The following is a 27,658-nucleotide window of genomic DNA, read 5'->3' on the forward strand; positions in this document are numbered from 1 at the left end:
CTCCTCACCACCTGGGATTTTATAGACCTGAATCAAACTGACCCCGACGGTGGTCTCCGCCTGAGCCTAAGCCTACTCAGCCAGAAGCTGAGTATCACACGTATGTTTTAGTTGCTCGTTCCCAAGGTATTAGGGAATTTACTAAAATGTTCTTGTTGCCCAGGCTCCTTGCACATCCTCACTGCAACACTTCACCCCACGCTCACTGGCTGGACATTGAACGTACTGACTGTAACAGTCACGCAAAGCTCAGCGTGGGCCAGTGATCCCAAATACTTAATCACCAGTGTGGGAGGGCTGAATTCCCACAATTGCTCTCATCTTGGTACTCAGTGAAGTAGCAAAGATTTTGCTTTACTTGGTGTACCGAACTTGGGCTATTAAAACTAAGATCCCCTCATTATTTACATGCACTCACTAGCTTTTAATTATACTACCTGACATTATGTCTCCCTTCCATCACATCATTCTGCCACATTTTCATTTCGCTTATGGCTTGCTTTCAGTTAGCTGTAAGAGTCAGCCAGAAAACAGATTTTTTAATGATATGAACATAATCAACATTGTGAGCACTCATAAACTTACTGTTATTTGCAAATGCCTGCATGTGACACTACTGAGATAAATAACCCAACCGACTGGACTCTGTGAGATTTTCAGTCGCCCTCTGAAAGTCAGAAGTTCAGGATGAGCTCAGACAGTGGACTTTTTAAAAGCTGGCTTTCTAAGGAACAACTTCTAATACTTCATGTTTTTGCTATTTTAACTTCTCTCAGTAAGTGGTCTGTAATGGAAATTCTGCCTGATCACACAGGTCTTGTTCAGGCAACATACTTTCAATTGATTTTACATCCACTCATCAGAATGATTGGCTTTAAAAACTGATTTTACGTCTAGCTAGAACGTGACCAAGTAGGTTTAAAGCAGATAACCACATAGTGCACGTGCAAATACAGGGTATCTGCTTTTCCTCCTGTACTGGGATGGGAGGGCTTTTTTTAATTGTTTACAGCAGGGGCAGCTCATCATAACACATCTGTAAAAACCAGCTTGGCCAGCTGTATTCCTGGCAGTTCTCTGTGTGTGCTAAGGCATCCCAAGAGCACCTCATGCCCTGCTAACCAGGCAAACCTTCCAGGCATCTGCTCCCCTGCTGACAAAGGGCCACCCGGCAGCTCTGAGAGTTAGCACTGGCATCCTAAAGAGGAGCAGCTGGAGCCAGGAACGAATATGTGGAGAATGTGGGGACAAATGTATCAAATACCTCAGGGTAATTGGCAATCTGTTAAAGCTGATGCCTAGGCAAGCTCTGAGTATGTTGCAAAGTCAGGGCTGAAAGTGGTAGATGCTGAAGGCTCGCCTCTCTGCAACTTTAAAGAGAAGATGCAGATGTTATTTCTCAATTACTTACTTATTTCTTTCTACTATGTTTTGAGATGTTCCAAAGATAAGAACAGAGGCCAAAAATAACTCCACGGCAGCACCCTTGATGGGGGTGACTCTTGGTCAGTGTCACTGGTACTGGCACGGGTGTTTTGAAAACTCTGTGGTGACAGACACAGCAGAGGAAGATTCTACAGCTGGAAAAGTGCAACGAAGTGAGACCCCTGCTAGCCACCACTCACAGTCTTCCCTTCCAGTCTCAGGCAATCACCATATTGCTCGTTTCCCCAGAGACCTGCCCGAGGGGCAGCGCTAAATGCTCCACAGGATTCCTGTCCAGAGAGCGGGCTGGAGAAACAGCCTGGACTGGAGAATTGCTTACGTACGCCCACAGGTGGGCTTTGCACGGCCGTGGCCCTGGCCCTGTGGCAGAGCTAGTCTCGAGTTAATAATTACACGCTTGGTATATTACACAAGCATTCACTCCTGCTTTTTTACTGGCGTCCATTCCTCCGCTTTGTGTTAGCCACTCCTTTTCTCATTTGATTTCACGCACCACAGGAGCACAGGCACCACGGGCATCGGCGTTCCCTGCCCAGCCTCGCCTGCCCCGCAGCAGTGACGCCGTGCCTCCTGGGTTAGGACCCGTATGCTGCTCGAGTAGCCTTTCTTCTGGATTCAAATTACTAAGATCAAAAGTTCAGCAGGTTCAGTCCTCTCTCGGTCTGCTTAACATAATTATTTGTTCCAGTGACCTGCCAGGTCTTCAGCAGTCCTACCAAACCCATGAGAAGATCCTTGGCTGTCTTCAGAGCTGGACTGACTTGTGCAAGCACAAACTGAGGGGCTGCTTGGGATTGAGAGCAGAGATTGGGGGCTAGCGAAGGATCGCGAAACAACGACTGGAGCTGGCAAGTTACCATTAAAGAATGCTGCCCACTTATGTAGAAAAACTGGGTGCCAGCCGCTCACCAACCCTGTTATTCAAGTTCTGCAGCCTGCAGGAAAGGGCTCCTAGAATTAGCTCTCCCAATCTGGTGGTGAGACACCTCTGATGTCTGAAACGGGTTTGCCTTGGGGTTGTTAAATACCTGCTCCATGTGATTGGCCTAATTAAAAGTTTTTAGCCAAACAAATCCCTGTTTGTGAAGGTATAAAGGCTAAGAGGATTAGATGTTAGTTAAACTAGACATAACTGAGAAACAAAGTTGTTGCTGTTAATTCTTTGAAATGCTACCCTAGTTCGTGCGGGTGAAAGGAGTGGATAACAAAATTAATCTGTGAAACAGAAGTCTCAGATGACAGTTAAATCAGGTATATTCCATAGACAAAAGTGTCTCCCTTGAATTCAGTATTGCCTCATAACAGAAGAAGACTTTGTTCTACATACAGAAGGCAAAACTAGCTTTAATTAAAATTGTTGATCTCCAGTATTCTTCTTGTAAAGGAAATGTAGGTATTTTCTATTATTCTACAGGTTTACTACTGTAGCCCATTGGCTATATAGGTATATAAAAATAGAATCATAGAATCATAGAATCATAGAATCATTTAGGCTGGAAAAGACCTTCAAGATCATCGAGTCCAACCATTAACCATGCCCACTAAACCATGTCCTGAATAGGACCAAAAGCTGGCTAAGGACAGCGTAACTCCAAACTTTCATCAGAAGGATTGTCTGCTACTAAACTGAGAAAGCGACCGAGTCTCATTCCTGTTGTACTGACCAGCTGGGAAGTCAGCGGCTCTCAGTGACTTTCCACCCTGTCCTTCCAGGGGGGCCTTGGTTATAAAAAATTGGCTTCTTTTGTGTTTCCATGGGAATCAGAAGTTGCTTTCTTCCCCCCATAAGGAACTGCTTGCAATAGCATCCCCAGTAAGGATAGAGCAGGGAAAATGGAATTTACATCCACAGCATATTTGTGCTGAACAAATGTTTCCTCCCTACCAAAAACCCCACCAAAAATAGGCCATTAAAGCCTCCAGACTCCTCCTCCCCCTCTGAAAACACACTCTTGTCTTATGCCTGCTCAGAAATTCTTGGCTTTATTCCCAGAGAGACTGTTGGGTTCGGCAGCAGCCAGCAGCCCTCACCATCAGCATCTGCTGCTACCTGTCATTTTGCCTCGTTTCACTGCTTCTTCCTGGGCAGACATCCCACGGATCCCAGGGTTTTATCTTGATGGCTCCATTCTCCTCTACCAGCCTCATTCTAGAACACTTGCTAATGCTGGTAGCACTAATTATACTTTTATTTGAATGTAAATACTTTGCTTGGGGACATAATAAGTATACACCTGACTTTGGAGCCTCTGAAAGAAGGCTGTTGTGCTGATCAGTGCCAATAAGGAAGGGGGAGATGTAAGAACTACCTCTACAGAAGTGAATCAAGTTAAATCACATCAGTGAGCGTTCCTGCGTGCTGGAAACTGACTGCACCTTTTAAGGGCCAGAACAGCCCCTGATACACTTTGGACCCACGTCATTTAAATACCAGTCACCCAAACCAGAGGGCAGATACTGCTCTCCCAGGCACAGGCTGGGGGTTAGGATGAGCTCTGGATCATTCCTAACACACAGCTTGAGTGCAGCCATTTGGTTTTGGCGGGTGAGACAGCATCCTCCTCTGGAGGCAATCAGCTTCCATGCCAGGGAGCAATTCTGGGCACGTTTAATTTACTAGCAGAGATGTAGCTAATGGGGAACAGAGATAGAAAACCAAAATGTTCTTTAACAACCAAAATAAAGAAATCTTTTACATCTGGAAATATTGAGACAGATGATCAAATAATTAGCACGGCAACAAGTTTATACTGCCTGCAGCTAGAGGAACTGCTCTCTATGGAAGCAGGAATGTGGTTAAGCCTGCAAAAACACGATAAGGGATCTATACCTAATATTTTTGGATGGTCTGTGTACGTCACAGCTAAGTTTCCATGGAGCTGAAAGAGCATTCAGGATTGAACTCCCATGTAAAAACTCCCTACTCAAAACAGCTGAGGATGGCTTGGCCATCAAGTGCCAGTGCCACACCTTTACTCCTTCTGGGAAGGTGAAAGTATCAAAAGTAGAGGTGTGTAAACAACCTTTTTTCTTTCTATCACAAGTTGACCCTGGAGAAAACAATAACCAAGATTCTTTTTCCTTGCTTTTCTCAACAAAATTAAAAAATCAATTTCAGTTTGATTTTTTTTCTGTAGTGCTTCTTTAAAATTTCCTACAATTCCCACATAAGTGCTCCAAATTGAAAAGCAGAAATATTTTCCTTGGAATTTTTATTTTTACACAGATCAGATTGTTCTGCAAACCTGACCCAAACTTAGAAATAGTTTTATTTTTACAAATTCTTCACTTTTTGGTAATTGTGCTGTTTACACATTTTTTTCCCCAGCTGGAATCCTGATGAGCTTGCATGTTGTAAGGAAAAAAAGTACAGGTATGGATTTCTATGCTGATGTTTCATCACATGTGTGCACCGATGCTGGCTGTAGGTATGAAATACAAATTTAGTATATACAGACCTTGCTGATCTAGTAGAAGGATTAAATAACACATCTCCTGGCCCTTTTACAAAAGGATGATTCAAGCAGTCTGTAGGTTCCTAGGCTGCTGCACCAGATCACAGCCTGATCACAGCCTGATCACACGTGTATGATAGCATAAGTAGATGAATAATAGCAACTGCATTTTTCAGTCCCACCCACATTTAATCTTATTTTTTTAAAATCACATAACACCTACACACAATGCTTGGCTAAGACTGACAAACACAGAGTACAAGAAAATCAGTATATTGTTTCCTCCGTGTGTGTATCTCAGGGGGAAAATAATAGCTGGGGTTTCTTTTTCCTTTTTTTTTTTTTTTTTTCTTCTTTTAAGGAAATAAATCTGAGAAAACAGCAGGCAAGTGGTGAAAGCCATTAGGTGCCATGGGATTTCAAAAGGTAAGTCCTTGCACAAGGGCATGTGGGATTGGACTAGAGTGGGAGACAGCTGACCTACTCTAAAATATTGCTGCCTGGCTTCCCAGTCGGGCTGCGGTTGGCTCCAGCTCACACCACGACCTTGCCTCTTTTGAGAACTGGAAGACTATTGCCCTTGACTTGAATGGAGGCAGGATCAAGCCCTACCCAGAAAGTTTCATACGCTACGTGTCGTATGTGCATGCCAGCATTATGCAACGGGGTGAAAAATGAAAACCTGTCAGGCACAGAACTGGTACACTCAAGGACATACTGTTATTTGTTTTGCAGCTTTGCCACTCTAACAGGGATTAACAACGTGCCATTGATAGGTGCCGTGATAAAGTCAACCACAACGCCTCATTTTTTAACTTTCAGAACATGATCTAAACTTTTGAGGGAAATGGCTTGCTTGGCCTCAAGGTTTTATTTTATTTTTAAATTAAACTGAGAAATCATTTACTTTTTCCAGCCTTGTCTCTCCACTTTTCCCCTCCTTTGTCCCCCAGCTAACACAGCAGCAGATTGAATTCACCTCCCAATTCCTTTATTATTTATTTTTTCAACCAAGTCAGTAGGCATTGTAAGTCGCCAACCTTTGCTTTCTGGAAATTCTTTGGTGTATTACTGCATAGCAGAGTGGTGTGACAAGGATAAAGAGATTAGAAGTAATTTCATATAACTCCTTTTTCTGTCAAAATCTGCAGAGGGCTTTTACTGGTAACTCTGAGTGTTGCTGAAATTCTTCATTAAAAACTTTCAATATACGGGCAGGAAATCTCTAACCACTAAGACACAGAGTAACCAAAGCAGAGGGAGAGAAGGAATATTAAATCAAAGTCTGAACAGAGAGAGAGAATACAAAGGCAAAAAAAACCTGCTCAAGTACAACAATAATAATGTGTGTTATCTCCAAGGGGGTTGATGCCAATTCAGCTTTGAAAGCCAGAAAACCACGTGCTGATTTTCACCAGTTTCAAGTAATTAGGCATAACCAGTGCAGACACAGGCTCTCCTTGCCACCATTAGACAGCCAAGGTGGCTGTGAGCTGCTGCTGGGTGGTCACTACTGCAAGCTGCCGTGGCTCACACAAAATTCAGGCTGTCTTTTCCCTGTATGTTGTACCAGCACACTCTACATACAGCCTGTATGGGCAAAATCTGGTCAGCAGATGAGGAGCTTTTCCTGGTAAGGTGGTCAGGTATGACCCCTTGTTTTGCTGGTGTGGGAAAGCAGGCGGGAAGCTCAAGGAGAAGAAGGAATTAAATATAATCTGGCCAACACAGCTGGGCCAGCCAACGCTTACACTGCAGACCTGACCAAAGCTTTGAAGATGAAAAGAGGGTGGCTTGCATTCTCTATGATCATCCCATTAAATGAACAGAAGGATGGACAGACATGAAATGATAATGACAGTCCTGCATTTCTTGGAAAGTTACCATCATGTGTTATAAAGCTATCGTAATGCATTGCAGATCCTCCTCAAAACCGGTGACCTTGCAGAAGAACAGGGAAAGTGCCAATGAGCAGGCACGTGAAAGGGAATATACTGCTACCACGCTGGGTTAGGAGAAGAGTTTAAATGCTGTGTTCCCTATTAGAAGGGTGCAAACTCTTCTTTTGCTTTTTTGGGGGGGTCCTTTTCTCTGTGAATCATCCACCCACTAGTTTTCATAAGCATGTTCACAACTTGGGCTTGCTCAGTGAAGGCTGCAGCATGATCCACCGCATTTCAGCCCACTCAGGACAGGAGGTTTTGTCCTTACCTTCAGCCACTTGCTATGCATGAGGGAGGTTGCTCTGCGTGCTTTATTTCTGACTCTGGATCTCAAGCTGATTGACCAGGGGCTGCCTTTCCCACTGGTGTCTGCGGTACCCAGTGCAACAGGCATCTTTCGTTTGTCCACTTCTGCTTTAGAACAATATATTAAAAGAACTGAATCTTTGCTAGTTCATGCTGTCTGGGACATTTAATGCATTCAGGCTCTGATCCTTCAAGTCACAGAGGCTTTTGGGATGGCCCTAGGGGAGGAGAAGCAGCCCCCTTGCACAGCTGTGCCTCAGCCCTAACCTGTCTGAAGGCAAAGTCCAAAGCAGAGAGACAGCACGATGTGGTGGATACCTCCAAAGCCACAGTCCCATCATCTCAGTCTCCTACCAATCTCCTGTTCCTCACCTGAAAACAGCTTAACTTCAGGTAACTATCACTTGCAATTATCATCCATCAGGAAAAGGAGAGCCAAACACCCTAGCAACACAGGGTAGATTGCTACATTTGACTCCTGCTTTTAAAAACCACTTTTATTAAACAGATCTCTTCTAGAGATGTAAAGTGGCGGTCAGAGCCATGCTGGATGTTTTCCCTAAGTGAGGAAATGTCTAATGCTAGGACACCTAGCAAAGGTAATGTCCCAGTCCTCAGCACTCTCCTCACTATTTGTCTTCCATAATGTCTTCCTTCTTTATCCTCCTATCTTTTCTTATCATGCTAAGGACACCAGCCTCATTTATCTTTTCCACAGGCTGTTTTTCCAGCCGCAACAGTGTCAGTGAAAAAGGCTACCCCTGCAAGACACCGGTCACCTGCCCTGCTGGGCCAGGGTCACCAGCCTACCAGCAGGGATGCATGTGGGACCATTGAGTCCAGAACCATCCTGAAACCAGCCCCTAAGCCAGTGCAGTTCACAGCGTGGGTGACTCCCACCCACGAGAAGCCAGTGTTCACTCCTACCTCTTTTACCACACAGAGGTGCAGGAATGTGGATAAAACACAGAAAAGGGACAAGGTGCAGAAACGACATCCCACAATTCCACCTCCCCAGCCCCAAACCTAATCAGCCGTTGGTGGCGAGGATGCCTCTTCTTGAGGGTTCTCCTCCTGGCCCTGCAGCTCCCTGGCTATGCAGTGGCAGGGGGACGGCATCTCTCCACCCCAGCTGCTTGCCCCTGGGCGCACACCCTGACACAGGCTCTCCGCTCCAGAAGGGACTGAAGCATCACAGTGCTTTCCCTGGGTACCCTCCAACCTGACAGGCGGTACCACTGTCCTCATCCCCATGTTTCACTAGGTGAAGGTGCCAGCCCGGGTCTGGACGGATCCTGCAGACCCGTGCATGGGAAAGCAAGCACTGCAATGTGCTGCTCCCCCTCAGAAGTGCCAGAGGTCCCCTGGAGCACCTGATATTTGGAAGCTGGGTGCTGCAAATTGCATCCCGCACTGCTCCAGACCCTCACAGGAGATGGTGGCCTCCTTTGCTTGCCGTGCAGTGGAGAGGGTGGTCCAGCAGACAAGCTGGGTTCAGGCACCGATGGTGGCTGCTGTTGCCACCACTCTCCTGGAGACATCAGAGGTGACGCGGCGCCTGATGCACTGTGAGAAAGGGGAACTCCTAGCTAAGGCAGATAAACAGGCTCTTGGTTACTGCTTTCTGTCCTCGCTCTGCACATGGATCCTGTGTATCACTGGCCAAGTCATTTAAACCAAGCTTTGTATAGATGGTCACTGACTGCATGTTCCTTATTTTCATGTGGGAACATTTTCTGGTCTGCAATTTGCTTGCAGAAGCAAAGACCTCTTAGAGCTGCAAGTGAACTCACTGAGAAACACACTTTGAAAATGTGGATCTTAAGAAAAACTAAGTTTTCTGGAAAACAGTCATAAGGCGAGCAGTGCAACTGAGTCATACTGCTAGCTGAAGTGCAATAAAAAAAAAAGAGACAATTTTTTTGCCCCAAGGCAAACATTTAATTTCTGGATTCTCTACCCCATTTTTATTGTTAAATTTGGTCAAATTTTTGAACGAAATGTCATTCTAAAGAAAAAAATGTGGTTGCATTATTTCAAAAATGTGGAAATAACACCTCAACTTATTTGCATATGTTTATTTCTGCACACCCAAAATAATCTCTTAGCTTGACATAAATCTATAGCTAAAGCTTGTCAACCCTAAAGCACATTTTTCAGTGAAGACAACCGTTAACTACAAAAGTTCACCTGTGTCTGGCCCTGGCATCCTAAACTGTACAGTCAAAACTATGGTAAACTTCTTAATTTATATCCTGTGTCCCTATTTTTTTAGTAAATAAATATCAAATGGTTGTTGTACAGATTATCTCATTACTGTTTGTAAGTATTTAAATGCTATAGAGATGAACACCATTAAAAAGCCAAAGAGTCTCAGAGCAAAGCAATGCAAGAGTATGAACCATTTACGTCCTGAACAGCAGGAGAAAAAAATAAAGTAAATTGCTCACTGACCACCCTCCTTTTCAGACATGGTATGTGGCAAGGATCCTTCAGAAAAACTCAACAGTACTGAATGTGTCAAAAAACCAAGATCATACTATAATAATACATACCAGAAAGCAAATTAGGATTGCGCAGACTATAAAACTGTCACTATCTGAATTACACACTTCATATTTTTTCTGAGTTGGATATATCTGTGCACTGTTTCCTAAGCTTCTGTATATTTTTAGGGGGATGCAGACAGAAACCCAACCCCAAATTCCATCATGTGGCATCCTACTGATGCATGTGTCACCCGGAGGGGTAGCACATGAGATTTACCGCATGGACTTCTGCTCCATGAAGTAACTGAGTAAATCACAGAGGCAGGGCAGCAGCCCAGCCCGGCATTTGCTGGCAACAGCAGTGAAAGAGGGAAGAGGCAGGAGCCAGGGACTCCTTCCAGCTTCCCAAGGGAAAGATGGTGCTGGGAAAAGCCCCAGATTCACATCCCCAAGCGCTCCAGCTCAGGCTCCGTCCAGGCTCCTTGGATGACCTGCACCATCTCCCCCTCCTGCCCTTGTCCCACACCACTGCCCCAGGCTCACACTATTACCTCCCTCCGGCCATTACCTCCCACCCTGAGTCCCCCTGCCTGGCTGGCTGCATTTGCAGCCCCCATGTCAGACTCTGCTCCCAAATGTGCTGTCTCCCTGCTCAGCCACCAGTTCTCAGACCCTTCCATTTGAGTTATCCCCACAAATCCATTTCCATCAGCCTTCTGACTCCCCACAAATCCCTCTTTCCATCAGCCTTCTGACTCCCCATCAGCTTTTCCAGGCAGCCAGTTGTCTTCCCTCTCCTACCTCCTTGTCCTCTTCTCTCTCTTCCCTTGCTCCTAGATCTGACCTGCTCTTCGCAGCCCCAAGCCCCAGTACCTGTTTCTTTGCTTCCTTTACCTTTAGATGCCCTATACACTGCTTTTGAACTTGGGCAGAGAGCCTAGCAGCCTCATACCAGACCTGCAACTAGTCTTGCTCAAACTGGAGCATATGTAGTGTGAACAGTGGTTTCTGGGACTTGCATGTTAAAAGTTGAAGTTTCCACTAAACACATGGAAACTGTGATTTTCAAAGGTTTATAACCTGCTTAAACCTGGGTACCTCTGCGCAAGAGCCACTTCCCTGCTCAAGATCAAGTCACTGCCCTAGGAAGAGGTTGCAAAAATTTGAAAAAATGCAAATTCTCTAACTTTAATTTTCAGAAATGGTTGAATCATTTTAGGTTAAGCAACTCTTGGGCCTCTATCCAGACGAATGCAGAACAATTCACAACCCTCAGGCGGACATTTTGCCATGCAATTTTTCAATCCAGGGACTTAAAGCTTTGCAAAATTACAAGCAAATGAAAATAGTCTCCTACTAGAAAATGCAGGGCATCCTTATTAACCAGAACTGCACTCTCTTCTTCCTTTTACATCTGCTTGTACAATGGGAACTTCTGGATGCCAAGTTTCACGCACTTGGAGCAGTTACAGTCCTAGATCTCTGTAGGTTATGTTGTGTGCACATTTTTTTCTGGAGCGGGCTACAACAGTTATACCTATTTATTAATACTAATGCCACAGGCCCTTTAGCAGTCCATTTCAAACTGCTTTTCCAAAAGCAGTGATGCAAAGCAGAAACCTGGGACTTGTCGCAGCCAGCACCCTGGGGACTCCCGGATATCCCCCGGCCCCGGGGTTCCACAGCAAGTGCCGCTCACCTGCTCTGGCAGCGGGACTTTGCTCTCGCTTCACAGGGGCACAACTGGAGCACAAAACAGAACCTGCCGGGCAGTTCCCCATCTTCCCTTGATGGCTTGCGCCATTGGTGATGACAAAGAAAGACCTACGTAACACCAGCAGCACTTCCCACAGCACTTCCCAAAGGCCCCCTCGCCCCAGGGCTGTGGGGCTGCTGAGGACAGTGCAGGCAGGGGAGCTCAGACAGGGAGCCCAGGGTCTGCTGGCGGTTTGGGTTAGGTGTCCAGCCAATTGGGACCTTCTCTCATCCCTCCCCAGGGCTCTTGCAGCACAAGTGTCCATGCACAACTGCCTAACCCTATCAAAATGGAGGCACAAGCCAAACACACAGAAAAAACCCTGAGATTTGCCATAGCTCCTCAAAGATAGGCCATAGCAGATCCTGCTGCGAGACCTCACAACCTGATGGGATGTTCAGCTATACTGGTAGAGACCAGTAACCACAGAACAGATATCCACAGCAACCAGAAACAACCCACTTGACCATATCGTTGTTAACCTGTCCATGCCATTTTCTGTGGCAAGGCAGGGATGTGAACCCAGGTTTCCTAAGCTTTATACTGGTGCCTTTCCTGCAAAACCAGTCATTTGTATACTTTTTGCTTCTTGCCTGGCTTGTTCTACACCCTATTGCACATATACACACAATAGTATGTGTGAACTCAGAAGAAACCATTATTTAATAGTGATTGACATTTGCAAGAGCTTTAAGAATGCAATGATTTTGGCATCAGTTACTTTCCAGGTAAGGATTAACAAACCTATGAGTTAACAACCAACTGATGTTCTTTGTTTAAAACAGGCTGCATTTCAAAATGGAGGCAGCTTTCAGATTTTTTGCAGAAAGATTGTGCTTTGATTTGGAAATAAGGAAGCACAGCAAGGATTGCAACACGAAACAGATAAGATTAGATGAAGAGGAACTGTGATAGAATTTGTTTGGATCTATAGAAGGAGCAATAAAATGCTGTTCATCTCACATTTGTTCACGTTACAGTGCTTGCTTTAGGAGACACAGAGGCAGTGCCCCCTTGTCAGAGGTAATGCAGAAACTAAGCCCTTCCTGCATTTTGGCATGGTGGCTGGAACACATATTTGAACAATGTAGAAACACAGTGAAAATGAAAGCCTGATTCCTTCACCTTGCATGTCATTCAGAGCTCCCAATGTTGGCGGGGAGGGGGTTCATCCCTTCTGCCTTTCCATGGTACCAGCATCTCTGCATCCAGCTATGTAGCGCTCTGAAATGGCTTGCGTATGCCCTGGCACTCCACAGACCCCTTGCTCAGCAAGCCCTCACTTTGCATGCCTGCAAACATGCATCCTGCTCCAGGATCTCCAGCCACGGACCCAAACTCACTGGTGGACACAGAGGGAGCAAGCAGAGAGTGTGGAGGCCCCAGAAACTGGCACCCGTGCCAGAAAGCAAAGGCAGACATCGTAGGATGGGGAAGCAGTGAGTCAGCAGTAGGCGCTGCATACAGACTGCCGTATTGCACCGTATGGATGGAGTCCGGCCACCGAGGAGTTTCGATCCTGTGGTTTTGGCCGAGTTTTGTTTTGAACCCAGTACTCAGAAAGAAACTTGCACAACAACAGCTAGCAAGCTTATCTAATCCTCTTTGCACTGGCCTTAGCTCTGGAAAGGGTCTGTCCAACCCGTTTGTGTGTATTCCTAGGGCACGACTACATGCATGAGGACAGATAGCCTTGTATCCAGCCTGTGATAGCACGATTACAGCTCCCAAACTGCAGCAGGATCCTTTCTGATTACTCTAGAGTACAAGAAGAAAAAGAACATACAGTTGCCTACGTATTAAAAACACGAAGATTTGTCCAAAGATACTATAAACTTACACCCCAGCTTACAACTCCCCTGTGCAGTCTGTGCCTTGGGTACCCGCTGCATTCACTGAGAGTCATGGTCTTTTAACTGATTTCCTCTATTACCAGTATGAAGCTTTATTGCAAATCTAACCTTCTAGGCTTACAGATACATGCCATTTTTCATAAAACTAAGTTTATTACACTGCCCATAGGTAAGTAGATTGCACTGTCAGCAGTTTTGCTTTCATTTTCTTTGGAGACCCTGTGTTTTTTACCCAACTTGTTTATTTAGAAAAAACTGCTGTGTCTATTGGAAAATATAAAGAGGGAGACATGTTTCATGCTAGAAGCAGGTGCATCCCTATTACCTCTTGTATATATGCAGTATGTTCTTTAACAGCCTGTCTCCTACAGCACTCCTCAGTAGTGCATTTTTAGGGTTTCACAAGAAGAGAGGGGGAAAAAAATGTATTTCCTATATATTGGTGGGGAAACTATGGCACAGTGAGGGAAAATGATCCCATCAAGATCATGCCCCTAAACCAGAGACAAAGATGGTAACTAAACACTGACAGCTGCTTGACAGTGCTTTGGGAATTAAAAATCCAGCACTGAGACTGATTTGTGTTGATACCTGCTGTGCATATACAGAGAAGCCTATATCTTTAGAAGCAGCAAGGTATTCCCCTAAGAGCTGCAAAGTTAAACTTAAAAGCCTTGGTCTCTGCACCTATAGAAGTACAGAGCACTTTTACTGACTTCACTGAATTCAGTGATCACCGATACCAGTGTAGAAGAAAGGCTACTATTTGCACAAGGAGTGCAATAACATATAAATATATAAAATTAAAAAAATAAATGTTTATATATTTATATAAATATACAAATATAAATAACTTTTTTTTTTTTTTAAATCTCAGTGATCTACAGATGGAAATGCCAGGATCTGGCTCAGATTTCAGCCTCCTTGGTAAAGCCACAAACTGAGGCTGGTTGAACAGGCTCAGCCCTCCACTCTGTTGCTTTACCGATGGGATGGACACCACAACAGTGCCAACAGTCTACTCACAGCAATCCCACAGCCCAGGGGCTAGCAGGATCACGGGTAACAAACCTCTCTCAAATCCCTGCTGTGTCTTAATGGTGCCTCTCTTCCCACTAGCACACCACCACAAACCCATCTTTGGCAAAGCAAAAAGCCACAGTTAAAACTCCAGTTAATGCTGTAGGTAGAGGGAAAAAAAGCCGTGGAACTTCTCTATGAGCAAAACAGCCGCTTGCCCTGGGCTCTTTTCATTCTGATGAGAAAGCCAACAGCCAAGGCCACCAGTGCCTCCAGTTTAGCAATACTTAACTGCATTTACTCAGGGCTTCTGGCAGTTCATTCCACATCCCTCAGAGCTGTAGGTTTTATACAGTGCCCCATATATCAACCAGACAGTGAGCTGATAAACTTTCCCGAGGCAGGTGGCCATGGGAATGGCCAGGAATTTGCACAGGAATTTCAACAGGAATTTTCTTACTTAGACTGATAAGGTCAGCAGACAGTAAAAATTAAAATTGTCAGTCTGTCTTGCTGATTACCACAAATGTAGCCTTGCAGATGAATACCTGCAGAAAACCAGAATTTTCAAAAGAAATAAAAATTGAATGTGGGAAGACATGGTCTCTGATCTTCTCAGCACCTCAAATAAGGACATGCAAACACCTGTGGTAAAACACAGGTCAGAGAAAAGACCTTCCAAAATCAGGAAGGGGTCCAGGGTCTGCAGGCTGGCACATTACAAGGCAGCGAGGAGCAGAGCAGCCACAGATGTCTTCAGGAGCCGCTGCCCATCTTGGACCGCGTTCCCACTGATCACATGCCATAGGAGGAAGAGCGTCCTCCTGGCATACCAGACACCCCTCGCCACCCCTGTGGCATTTGGGAAGATTTATTCTGCACACTTACAGTCTGACCTGTGACTCACACAGGTAAGATGAGACTTCAGTATGTGGAAGAAGCACGTAGAAGCCTTTTTGTTTATTATTGCTCAATACAATTAGCTTCTATGAAAATCACTTTTTTTTCTTCCTTGCAGGACAATCATGGCCTGTTTGGACCATGCCCAAGTTGAAGCTTGCTCCTTGGCCCTGGGGTTGTGCAGCACCGCTGGGTATGTCTGCAGCTGCCCTGGGCCTGGGTGCTCAAGGTGAGCAGACAACCTTGTCAGCAGCATCTCCTCGCCCTGTTTACTTCGTAAACACTGAGTAAGACACTACACACAGCAGCAACAATAGGCACGGTTAGATCTCCTTGATCCAACCTGAGGTGCCTCCAGCTTCCCATCCGTCGAACGTGTGCACTCAGCAAGTCAGATAAGGCGGGTCTTTTCTTGCCTGCTTCACAAGGCCAAGAAGCCAAGGACAGAGTCAGTCTTCAAGAACCACAGATTATACTGCAATCCCAAAAGTTTGAATACACCCACCCATGAAATCTCCCTCTGCTTGCAGCATTACCTGTGACTATACTCCTCTGAGCTTCAGGCACTTCATTAGTGCTATCTTTAATGGGAATACTAATGATAGCGAAACGCTCCCTGTGAGGAGTAGTGCTCACATTAGGATGTGGGTACCAGTGCATGAACTCTGGTGAAATTGCAGCATCCACAGCCAACAGAAATTTTACTGCTAGAAGCATGCACATGACGTGGACATGGCCTAAAGTCATGTTAATATTTTATTAAGGTGAGCTGAACGTGCTCTTTTGTTGTAAAAACATCTTGAGGATGTGTCCCTGCGTGCACGTTCGTGTTTGACTCTATCTTCCCTCCTTGCCTTTGGTGTCTTTTTTCCCAGCTCTGACTCTTCCTCTCTCCCCAACCTTGAGAACTCCTGCAGTTTAACTCTGCATGCTGCCTGCTTGGTCCTCACGCCCTCTGTTTCTCACTCCAGCACACACTCCAGCTTTAAAGACCTCAGTTAGCCGCAGTGTCTCCATACTTCCTTCCCTCCAGGTCCTGAAACCTTGTTGCTTCAGCAGCAAGGCTTTCTAATCCTAATGAAGCATCTCTGTCTCAGATTTTCCCTAACTGTGATCAGACTATACTCAGTGAGTTGATCTTTCCTCCCCTCTTTCTCCCTCCTCCTCCTCTTTACAAGGATCCCTCATTTCTCATTTACTCCCTTCCCTTCCCAGCCCTGCAGACACCTTCACTTCACCCAAGTCCACCACCTTTGCCGCAAAATCCTGTGGTTTTGATTCTCCTTTCTTCTCTTCTCACTGTTGCTAATTTATGCTGATGACCCATATCACCCCCTCATCATGCTATGTCTATCTTACCTATTCCCTTCCTTTTCTGCCCTGATCCTTTTCTTTTACTCATAAAAAATGACCATTTATTTGGCATGCAGTGCTTTGACACCTACTGCTGAATTTTCCCTGCACTAACCTTCAAGTGGTCCCATTCAGCACCATCCATTAGCCTCCCCCATTATGTCCCAGCCTTCAGCCTTCCTGTGATTTCCACTCCATCAGCCCTGATGACTTCTCTTTTGCTTTTAACCCTTGCCTTTCTACCAAGTTCAATTGCAAATTCTCCCTATACTTCAACTTCCTTCAATTTGCTTTCCCATAATATCCAGCCCAGCTGATGCCCCTCACCCACTTTTTCTGCAGTCTTCTCAAAGACTGTCTGCTGAAAGCCTAGCCATTGCTTCCAGCTCAACGTGGGTAAAACAGAGTCCCCAATACCCCCACTCTCAAAGGATAACCCAAATCTCTTTTCTCTCTGCAGTGACAATTACTGCTCTGTTTGCAGACAGGGCATAGTTTTTATTTGAGCAGCCTTGCTTTCAAGGTATGGCTAATATCTGTTGATGCTTTCGGCTTACACGTCAAAGACATTGCCTATTCTATCTGCCCTCATCACTAAAATACTTCTCTGGGGTCTCACCCTCGCATTAGCTCAGTAATGATAGCAACATCCTTTTCTCTGTTTTCATAATTGCAATCTTGATCCACTATTTCATCTTCCAAGTACTATTACAAGGGTCATTTTCATAGCCTGATGCTTTGAGTGTGCCACTCATTTTTGTGCTTCTCTTGACCACCTCTCCATTCTCTAACAAATAAAATAAAAGTTGTCTTTACACACAGCGCAGGCAGGCTGAGCTGAATGGCCAATGGGTGCCTTTTGCAGCTTTTGAACACCCACTTTATGCTTCCCATCAAGTACCTTTCTGTTTTCCCTCGTAATTCCTCCCTGGGACTACCTCCTTGGTCACAACTGGAGAGAAATTTTGCTCGTCTCTCCTAAATTCTTTCTCAGATCTCTCCCTTGCTGCTGAAATAGTGCACCAGCAGCCAGGCTGCCAGCGTGCTGCGCCTGCTCTGTATCTAGCTGACCCTTTTCACCATTTCCTTGTGCTCCACCCCGTGTCTAATCCATCTCTTGCCTCTCGCTGGGTATTTCATGCATAAACCCCGCTTGGTGGTGACAGTCCTTCCGCTCCGCCTGCGGACCAGGTACACATGCAGCAGCAACACCCAGGTCAGGAATCCCAATCTATTATAGTGCAATAATTAACAACATCTTTAACGTTATTGAGAATTCAACTTGCTGAGGCTGAGCCTACACCGTGACTTGTGGTAGAGCTTAGTAAGTTTCTCCGATAAAAGACAGAAATGCAGAGGCAGTATTTCAGTTTATTTCAAAGGTAGAATTCAAGCACGTGCACTGGGTACTCGAAAGGCCAAAACATGAATGCAAACCCTGGGCTACAGCACTTGGGATGGTGCTTCTCCAGAGTAAATCTCCCAATGGCCCTCACGTTGGTGAATAGGACAGGGAGCATTTCTGTTGCCAGTGGTTGGTTAAGCCATGCCCACTTTGGAAATAGCTGAAAGTTACTGTTGTCTTACGATTCTTGGTTGAGGATTCTTGTGCATTTGTAGTTTCTTTCCATCTCGTGCCAAATAAGCCCATCAGTGCTGATTCAGCTTTATGCCCTAGCTAGGTAAAAGATAACATCCAGACTCTAAGTATATTTTGTAAAACACACTCTTAAAAAATATAAAAAACCTCTCTCTTTTTTTCAAATGAAATCTTGCTTGTGATCATAGCAAATGAAAGACTGGAAAGGGCGAAAATGCCCTCAAATATCAGGTAGTCAGTTTTGCAGTTACTAAGAAGTTGCCTTGCTCTGTTGAGTTTACCGTGTCACCAAAACCCTACCAGCCATAGCTATACAAAGCCTGCATTGTCTCAGCAAGGCTGCTGAGATGTTCCTGATCTTGGCAAGAGCTAGGTGTACCCAGAAGCATTTTATTGAAAAGAAAAAAAAATTACAACAACAGAAAGAAATATTATTTTAGGCCTCTTACTGGAAAGATAAAGGTCAGAGTCCTTCCTTCTGCTAAAGCAGCACACAAAAATATCCTGTTCACAGGATCCATTTTACAACCTTGAAAATTGCACCTAAAAATCCCCATATGAAACAAATTTCAAAGTGACTCAACTACAATATAAGGAAGGATTTGTGGGTTTAGGTCATCGGTAATTTGGAGATCTCAACTTCCTGACGAGAGAGGCAACTACACACATCCATACACAGGCATGGAGATAGTTCCTTCATAGTTAGTCTGTCAGATCTGCTTCCCTGCTACAAAGAAAACCTGATCTTTCAGTTCATCCAAGTAATTGATTTCTTATTTTCGACAGGAACAGGATCTGGCAACATTTCTTCACAAAGAGCACATATTTTCCCCTATTACATTTCTTAATAAATCAGAGCAATGTTGATTTGGGAAACCATGCACAGATGATCAGTGCCAGTGGTTTGAATGAAAAAGCCAAGATTGTATTATTGCTTTACCTGTAAGTGTAGTATAACATCTGCTGGAGTTTGTCACTGTAATAGTGCTGTGGGCTCCTATGGTAAACCAACAGGTGCTTGCATACCCACTTCAGGGTAACCCCTGGACCTTCTTCTCTAGCTGTAGGATATTAATAAATTTTGAATATAACATTGCCAACCCAGTGAATAGGACTTCAGTGTACACTTAAAACCATAAAAATCAATTTCACTGGTTGTCAGAGCCAATAATAAATCTATGATGGTAGAAGTAAGAATTGCCATCTACGTTGTTGGGATTAAATATTTTTAGTCAGCATAATTTCCAGCTTTTTACCCAAGGGGCTTTTAATTTTCACAGGGGGAAACAGCTGACAGTGGAAAAAATATGTCCTAACAAGGAAAAGCAAACTCCTCTGCCTTCTGTCAGATGCTCTCATAGCTTTCGCAGAAGAGGGTGTAGCATTTCGCAGAGCGGCAGCAAAGGAGCGAGTGTGCCAAGACCCCGAAACGTGGGCAGTCCCAAAAGCAGACCCCGGTGCCGTGGAGAGCCCTGCCGAAGCCCGCCGAGCGTGGGCCGTGCAAGGTCAAGCTTTCAGACCAAACAGCCATTGAAATAGTATTCCCTGAAGGCTCTGCCATCTCTGCTGCTTATATTAAGTACTTTTATTCCAAGGTTTTAAACGGTTTTTTTAACCCGGTGTATCGGAGGCGGCGCATTCCTTTACTTTCTACCGCTCCAAACAAACCCGAAAGCAGGGGAGGGAGCCGGGGTCTCCGGGGCAGGCAGGCGAGGTGGGAGCACCTGCCCTCAGCTCCCGGCAGGATGCACGGCTTTAAAACAAGCCAGGAGAAAAACCTCTCCCGGGAGGGGAATACGCAGGGGAGCGGGGCGAGAGACAACGAATGCCCCAGAAAAGCGTTCGTCTCTTCATTTATCTCCCAGTCGGCAGTTCGTTCGCCTTCAGTGCCAGCGAGCCTGCCGGACACCCAACGTCAGGCAGCGTATTCCCGGCCTTATCTCCGATTCCTCTCCCGGAGCGCGCGTGGCCTTCCCGTTGCCCAGCCGTATACCAGGCTCCGCTGAACACGGCGGGCGACCTCTCGCCCCCGCGGCCTGGCACCTGCGGGGCGGCGGCGGCCATCCCGCTGGCAGCCGGCCTGCGCCCGGCCTGCGCCCGGTTGCGAAAGGCGCCCGGTTCCCCCTCTCGCGTGGCGTGAACTCGGCTCGGCTGGCGAAGAGCGGTTGCGGGCTCGTCCGAACTGTCGTTTGGGAAGTCCAGGAGGCGCGCACAAAGGCAGCCAGGTTCACTTGGTGTTCGCCTCAGGCGGCTCGTTTCAGCCTGGCCTTACGCTCCTGCCCTCTGCCAGGTCAGCCCGGCTGGGCTGATAAAATTGAGGAGGGAGTCTGCGACCTGTTACGTCCCAGCCCATCCTTAACTATTATAATACCGTGGCATTAGCTTAAAGTTTTATTTTAAATTCCTAAGAAGAAATGAGCTGTGTAGCTTTCCCTCTAAAAAAAACCAAAACAGTCTATTTCTTTTAACAGGAATAAGGAGTCACTGGTATTTCTCATATAATCACACATACCTCAGAGTGAAAGGGGTGCTTGACCTCCTGATCGATACAAGTATTTTAAACGCTCATCAGAAACTTTTCCCAGATAAGATCCCATTCTTATGCTAATGTCTATAACAGACTGGCAGACAGCAGCCTATCTCAGAGCCCTCTTGTCACCTCCCTGTCACTTGTGCCACCGCTCTGCGTTCTGCACAAACAACAGTATTTTAAACGTTGGAAAAGAAGAAACAGCCATACAAACAAAATACCCCTTCCAAAATTTACTCCAAAGACATCAGGCACATCACACCGTGGGTTTTCTTTGACATGGAGAAACATACATCTTTTAATTTAAAACTCTCAGATCTGCAGATCACTTGTCTCTCTGTCCTTGTTTAATACCTGCTTTTGCCTCTCGCCTGTCACCTTTTGTCTGAATCACCAGAAATCTGTCACTTGAAGAGAGTCACCAAAACTTCACCAAGAATCTCTGCAGTCCCCTCTGTTTGCCTTTTCCTCCTAAAAACATTTTAAAATGTATTTTCTGCGCAAACTTCTGTCCTCTTACGTTGTCAACCCACTCACAGAAGAGTAAACCCTCAGGTAAGGACAGGGGAAGAGCAGAGCAAACTGAAAAGCGACGGTACCTACCTGGAGCCCGCCTCAGCGCCCAGCACCATTCGCAGCAACGGCAACGTTTCGGGGAAGCAACCTAATGCATTTTCCTTTCTACCGCGCTGCTAAACAAGAGTTGAGCAACTCCTCACACTGCTGCTCCTAGCCTTAACCCCCTCTCTTGGCTCTTTTTTTTTTTTTTTTTTTAACAGAGTTTTTGAGCACTAAAACTTGCAATTAGTACCAGCTAAGCTAAAGCCCCTGCTCGCCCCTGCCCTAAGCTGCACATTCCAGGGAGTTGAGCGGACACTGAGCTCCTTGCCGGCACGGCGCAGCTCTTCCAGACCCGACTTTCTGCCTGCAAACTCGATAAGGCTGCAGGAGCTCAGGAACACGCACTGAAACTCGGACAGGGGAAAAATTGGTCTCTCATCCCCAGCCTGGGTGGTTTTTTTTTTATCTCCCCCCACCCCGCAACCCCTCCCTCCTCCCTTTCTCTCCGAGCTCACAGTAGCAAGGTTGTCTCTTGACTACTCCCTGCCTTAAACTCACCAAACCAGATTTTTACTCCCAACACCTTCCCGTAAATCTGAACTGAAATTTTACCCTGCTCGCTGAGCCTTGGCTGGCTGAGAGCCAGTGCAGCATTCCTGTTGTTTTAAGAGGGCAGATTAAAAAAAAAAAAAGGAAGAAAGGAAGAAAAGAGAGAGGGAAACCTGGAGAGATGCAAAGGCTGGAAGAAAGCAAACTTTTAGAGCAGCTTTACTAAAAATGCTGTGGGAGGGAGTGATTCCCTTTTATCTTTAAAGGGCTAAACCAGTGACTGTTTTTTGGCAGTGTCAGTCATGAGAAAATACCCTCCTCGGCCATCTGCATCCTTCAGGTGGATGGAGATTTGAAAAGAAAATAAACCACTGGTACTCACCTGAAGGACAGCATCACCGGCGTTAGCATAGCAGGGAGAGGAGCCGACACCTTTGCCCGATCCGGTTACCCCAAGGCAGCGGTAACGCTGGTTAAAGAAGTGCCACATTTTACCCTTTTCTGACCTAAAGTTACATGTGGTTTCTAGAAAAGGAACAAAAGAGAAACCAGTTTATGGAAAAAAAAAAAAACCAACAGCCAAGCCTTCTTTTAACCTCCGGGTAATCCCTCTGACCGTTGTCTGGAAGGCTTAAAGAAACAATGAAGCAAGACTGTAAACTTTCTCACCCCCTTTTACATTACCTGTCTGTGCCTGGCTATGGGCTTTGATGTATTGAAACAAAGCACAAGACCTGTTTATAGTAAATGAAACCAACCAACAGAGATCTCTTGTGACTAAACAAACTGGAACAGGAAGCACACACCAGCAGATTTTATTTTTTTTTTTAAGTAGTAATTCCTGCTTGCATTGTCATGCAACAGAAAAAAAAAAAAAGGAAAAAAAAAAGTTTTCAGCTTCTCCCTTCAGTCACTTTTCTTCAAATGCAGTTCTTTTTTTGCTGGAAAGCTTAGTACAGGCAATGTTTCATCACGTATATGCAAATACTTAACAGAACAACTTTTACCACCAGTAGTGATCTAAAGATCTTATTCATCTATTTGTTTTCCTGTGCAGCACGTTTCTGCAACTGATTAGTCGTCCCCCCCCCCCAATTAACATCTGTAATTGATGACTAGATGGAGGATCTTCATCTAGGATAGCTGGACAACAAGCCCCCAACAAACAGCAGATTAGCAGTCCTGCAAGTTAAATCTTTAAAGAATAAATAATATTGGAGGTCAAAGCTAGTGACAGAAATTTATTCTTCATTCTTCATAATTCTTCCTAATTTTTAAAACAATTCTTTTTATTCTTAATTAATTCTTAGGAATTCTTAATTAAGAAGTCTTCTTAATTCTTCTTAATTTTTAAAAGAAGTATTCAGAGTTGAGTACACATTATGCTGCTTTGTTACTGTTATATTACCTATGCTTTTTGAAATTCTAATTTCTAATTGTATTCATTTTGCAATAGAGAAAAATCCCACAGGTTTTACCTAAGCAAATCCACCTTGACTCCCTAAGAGAGTTTTGCTTCAGGCAGAAACCAATGAATCAAACTACTTTGGGGATAACACATAAAGCCACAGAGCCAAATATTGCAAAGTTCAAGTTAGCAGTGTGTTCTCTCCAAACTATCGTAATTCAAAAGTTGATAAAGGGATGTGATTCCAGTTTTAGCAAGTGCATCAAATGTAAAGAAATTCCTTCAGAACTTACCAGTGCTAATGAGCAAATAATCATGGGGAAAATTTTCATCAAATACTTGAATTCAAATGAGAATTCAACATTAGCTGCAAACATTTTATGCAGTTAAATTCATTAAGGAAAAATATTCCAGAAAAGCAAATAATGAGGGTCTTAGTGGTACAAAAATGTCTTAAGTATTCGAGTATCATCTTCCTTAAAAACACAGGCCATTTGTCCTAAAGCAAGGATTTTCCATAGTGTCTTCATCCCGTAAGTTTGCCAATAAAGTCCCCAGGAAATCCATCTCATGTAGAGAGAGCTTATGCTCCATTTGCTCTCTTTAGAGGAGCAAAATAGGCATTACTGGCAGAAGTACTTCCTTGCCAACACGTACAGATTACTTCTTCTAAATGAGAGTCTCTGTAATACAATGAATAGTATAGAAAATTGAAAGACATATGAATGTTCTGTTCTGCATGTCCAGGACGTGGCTATACTACCAAGAGCTGTGGTTGCACCAGTGTGGTAAAGCCAACTATTTTAAGGTATGCTGCTAAAAGTGTAGCTCTGCCTGTTTTACTGACCCTTCACATGTGTTTGTGGGTCTCACCTCTGACTGACATATCTCTGAAAAAAACAAAAAATTCCTCTTATTTTGACAGCCGTACCAGTTATCCTACCACGAGACACCCTTGTCAGTGCTGGTCAGGCTGGATTCAACATCCTCTCTGAAATGCCTTTCTAGTGGACAATTTAAATAGGTTTGCTTGGAAGATACCAAAGATAGGAAAGAGTTTGACATTTTCCTTAGGGCAGTTCAGCTGCAGGTGCGAGAGCGTTACAACACATGGGGTTTTTAGTTAGAGCTAACACCAGGCCATAGCTCATCAGACAGTTAAAATACCCATTACTGCTCTCTATGTCTCTGGGTGACAGACACTTTCCATGGGCCCAGGTGAGACTGCAAGGTACCACATCTGTCTGCACACTCCTGCAGGTACAGGGATGACCATGACACATCTGCTCACAGCTTTTTAATGGATTTCCAAACTTTGGCAAAGACAGCGCTTTCTGCACTGCACAGTTGCCAGCAAAACAGTCGTGCAAAACCTCCACTATTTATTGCTTGTGGCAATAAATAGAGTATTTCATACTACACTCTGATTCACCGATTCCAGTTCAAATAACAGGTAAAAGTTGCCAGGTTGTTCCTGAAGCCCACTTTCCTTTCTCAGCTTACAGCAGCCATTCAGATGACAGCAGCAATTCAGGAAAGTCTCTTCTTGAGCACCAAATGCTGGACCTATCGCAAGCTGAGGTGGAATGAAAGCATCCTTGAAAATTTATGATCAGTCATAGGGATTGTTGCCATTAGGGGTTCAGGTCATCCAAAATTAAACATTAGATCTAATTGATCTAATGACAGTCTGAGACATTTTTGGGATCAGAATAATTTTTCTCCCTCTGTAAGTCCCAATTGTTCAGCTGACAATGTGTTTTAAGGGGTTGTGAGCTCTTTACATAGGAAGGAAAGAGTGACCCAGCTATAATTTGCTGCAGCACCCTCCAGTCTATGGGTTAAAATGAAAGAGCAGTCACAACACTGTAGCACGGAGCAGAGATTTCCTGTTCCTCTGCCAAGCCATGGTAGGGTTTCTGACCAAAAGAAAAGAATTTAATGAGTCCATAGCAAAGCAAATTAAGCTAAGTGCAGCATGATTAGGCTGTGAACACTAATCTTTAAAGGCAACAGTATTTGATTAAGGAAGGCGTTCTCCAAAACTGATCTTAAAATTGCAATAAAAAATGGCTATGAACATTCAATGGTGGGGAGCTGGGTTGTTTTTTTTGGGGGGGGGGGTGTCTCCCAGTTTGTAATGTTTCCTTCTGAATATGGCTTACTGTGGTGTCAATTGTGTAATACCTATTGTACAGTTTATCACTACTGCCAAGAGCTGACTTTACTGCAGCAAGAAACTGCATGTTGAAAGTTTGGCGACTGCATTTCATTCAGGAGATTATGAAAAACCTTTTTTTTTTTTTTCCTAATTGGGAAACTATGAAAAACACAAGTGAGAAAGTGTGTTACTCAGGAATGAAATGTTTCTAAATATCAGAAAACTAACTGGAGAAGTAGAATATTTGTTACTTCTGTAAAAAGTTTAAAAGCCTCTATTTCAACTCTAAATTTTTGTTTAAGCTTTCTAACACAGAATGTTTCCTAGTACAGGTTAAATATTTGGAAAGAATTCAATAAGCAAAGACAGTCTGCAATTAAGTCAGTCATCTTAACAATGTTTGGTTTTTCCTCAGTTAAAGTTGAAGCTTGGAGAGTGAACAGTTCTGATAGCGGTCTCTGAAACACTGTCATTTCCTACATAAAAGATTTCAGTATGCTTAGTCTGTGACACAGCACCTTCTCCAGAGAGGTCTTGTGGGGACCAGGCCTGGGACCCCATTTTTCAGGAAGAGGGGATGAGATGGGCAGGGGCAGCTAATGAGGAGGGTAGCAGAAGAAAGCCCAACAAAACCCTCGCAGATCTTTGGTCTCACAGGACCACCCTGTCTTCTGTCCCATCCATTCTCCTGGGAGCTGGCTGAGGCCAACGTACCATCAGGGCAGAAAAATCATCCCTTTGTTAGCACAGCTGAAAGAATCAGAGCTGGCTCTGTCTATAGGTTTAAATGCTTCTTACCAACAAAATCCCCATACTGTAAAGACTCAGCTTCTTCTCAGAATGTATTTACAGATATTTTGCTACTGGTACCAGTCCAGAATTATTAAACTAACTCCTATCACTTGGGATGCACACAGAGATCCTCTGGCTTTGATACAGTGCATTTTACTAACAAAACTGGCTTGGTTCGAGATCAGTTTCCACCAAGACTAAACGAGTGTAATATGAGAGATTGAATTTCCTTTCAAAGGTCAAATCCAGACACGTAACTTCATGAAAGGCATCACAGACTTGTACAGAAGAATTTGCTCAGAAATATTTTAGGGTAGGGGAAAAACTTGTCTCTTTTCCTCATGTGGTCCTGAAAATGCCTCATTGCATTGAATGCAGAAGTTTAATAGAATAGCTCAAATTATTCTTGATAATCCAAAATATATTGATTATAATTTGAATTAAGAAATTATAGCAGCTGACATGATTTCTCCCATCCTCTTTCCTCTCATATTTTCTCACCTGTGCTGTTTTCTCTCTGATACTTCCATGCAGGCTGATTGCAACCTCTGTCTCCATGGCTTCCCTCCCTCCCCATCATCTCCTCCCAGTCTGTACGTCTTGCTTTCCTACTTGGTGGTTTGATCATCCTACCCCTCTCAACAGCCTCATCTTCTATCTACATGCTTTTCAGATTCAGGCTTTTGTTTAAGCCCTTCATCTCTCAGCTCTTCTCATTCTTGTCTCTGTCTCAGCACTTTGCCTCTGCCTTGCCGTGAGTCCAGCAGTGCCAGCCCAGGTTACACTAATATTTGCTTTTCTCCAAGTAACCTCATGTGTTCTTCCACGCTGCCCTTACACCAAATACAATCCCCAAACTAAAAGAAGCAGGTAAAACCACTGGTGGCCTTTTCCTTGAGTCCCTCATTAAGACTGTCTGTTGTGACACCAGCGAGAGATTCCCAGTGTTATGTTTTGGGATGGAGATGACATGCCGGGAGGTGTGCCCTCACTCGGCACTGGCAGAAGCTATGCAGCCTGCCGGGCTGCGCTGCAGCTTGCTGTCCTCTTTTTGCCCTTCATCTCACTGCCATAGTCCTCCTCCATCTCCAGGTCCCGGCTCTCGGTCGCTCTGCACCCTGTGTAGCCAGTTACGCCTGTGGGAGCCGGGTACGAAGCAGTCTTTTGATTTTGATGTTTGCATTCGCTGTGCGCAGGACCCCCCGGCCACAGCCGCTCCGTGGCTGCTCCTCTCCACCCAGGGCCTGCCAGCTGCGGGGGGCTCTGCCCTCCAGCAAGCCCCAGAGCGGGGATGTCACAGCAACACCTCTCTTTGGTAGCAGCAGCTCTACTTCACCTTCGATGTAAAAGCCCTTTACTCAGGGGAGCGGGCACGCTTGGTATGCCATGTGCTCCTGCTACGTTTTGCCAGAAAACACTCCTTGGGGGCTCCTGGAGCCAGAGAGGTGCATTGGGGTGCTTTAGTTCAGGGGTGTCTGCATGATGCACCTTGGCTGCATGTAAACATGCCCTTAGATAACCCTCGCTGCGCCTCCA

At 44.9% G+C, this 27,658-nt stretch overlaps 1 protein-coding gene across 4 annotated transcripts in view; it reads right to left on the bottom strand.

The window, feature by feature from the left end:
* RBM47 (RNA binding motif protein 47) overlaps positions 1-22,513 on the bottom strand; it is a 79,884-nt gene extending 57,371 nt beyond the window's left edge. For 3 of the 4 annotated variants that reach the window (XM_075024838.1, XM_075024817.1, XM_075024800.1), the window contains exon 1: positions 22,144-22,513. In XM_075024838.1, coding sequence (XP_074880939.1) covers positions 22,144-22,172 — 29 coding nt within the window. In that variant the 5' untranslated portion in view covers positions 22,173-22,513. The remainder of the gene's footprint in view (positions 1-22,143) is intronic. The other variant, XM_075024807.1, reaches the window with a different exon arrangement.
* Positions 22,514-27,658: the final 5,145 nt, after the last annotated feature.

The sequence above is a fragment of the Buteo buteo genome, chromosome 1 (genome assembly GCF_964188355.1).
Source record: "Buteo buteo chromosome 1, bButBut1.hap1.1, whole genome shotgun sequence".
Classification (NCBI taxonomy): Eukaryota; Metazoa; Chordata; class Aves; order Accipitriformes; family Accipitridae; genus Buteo; species Buteo buteo.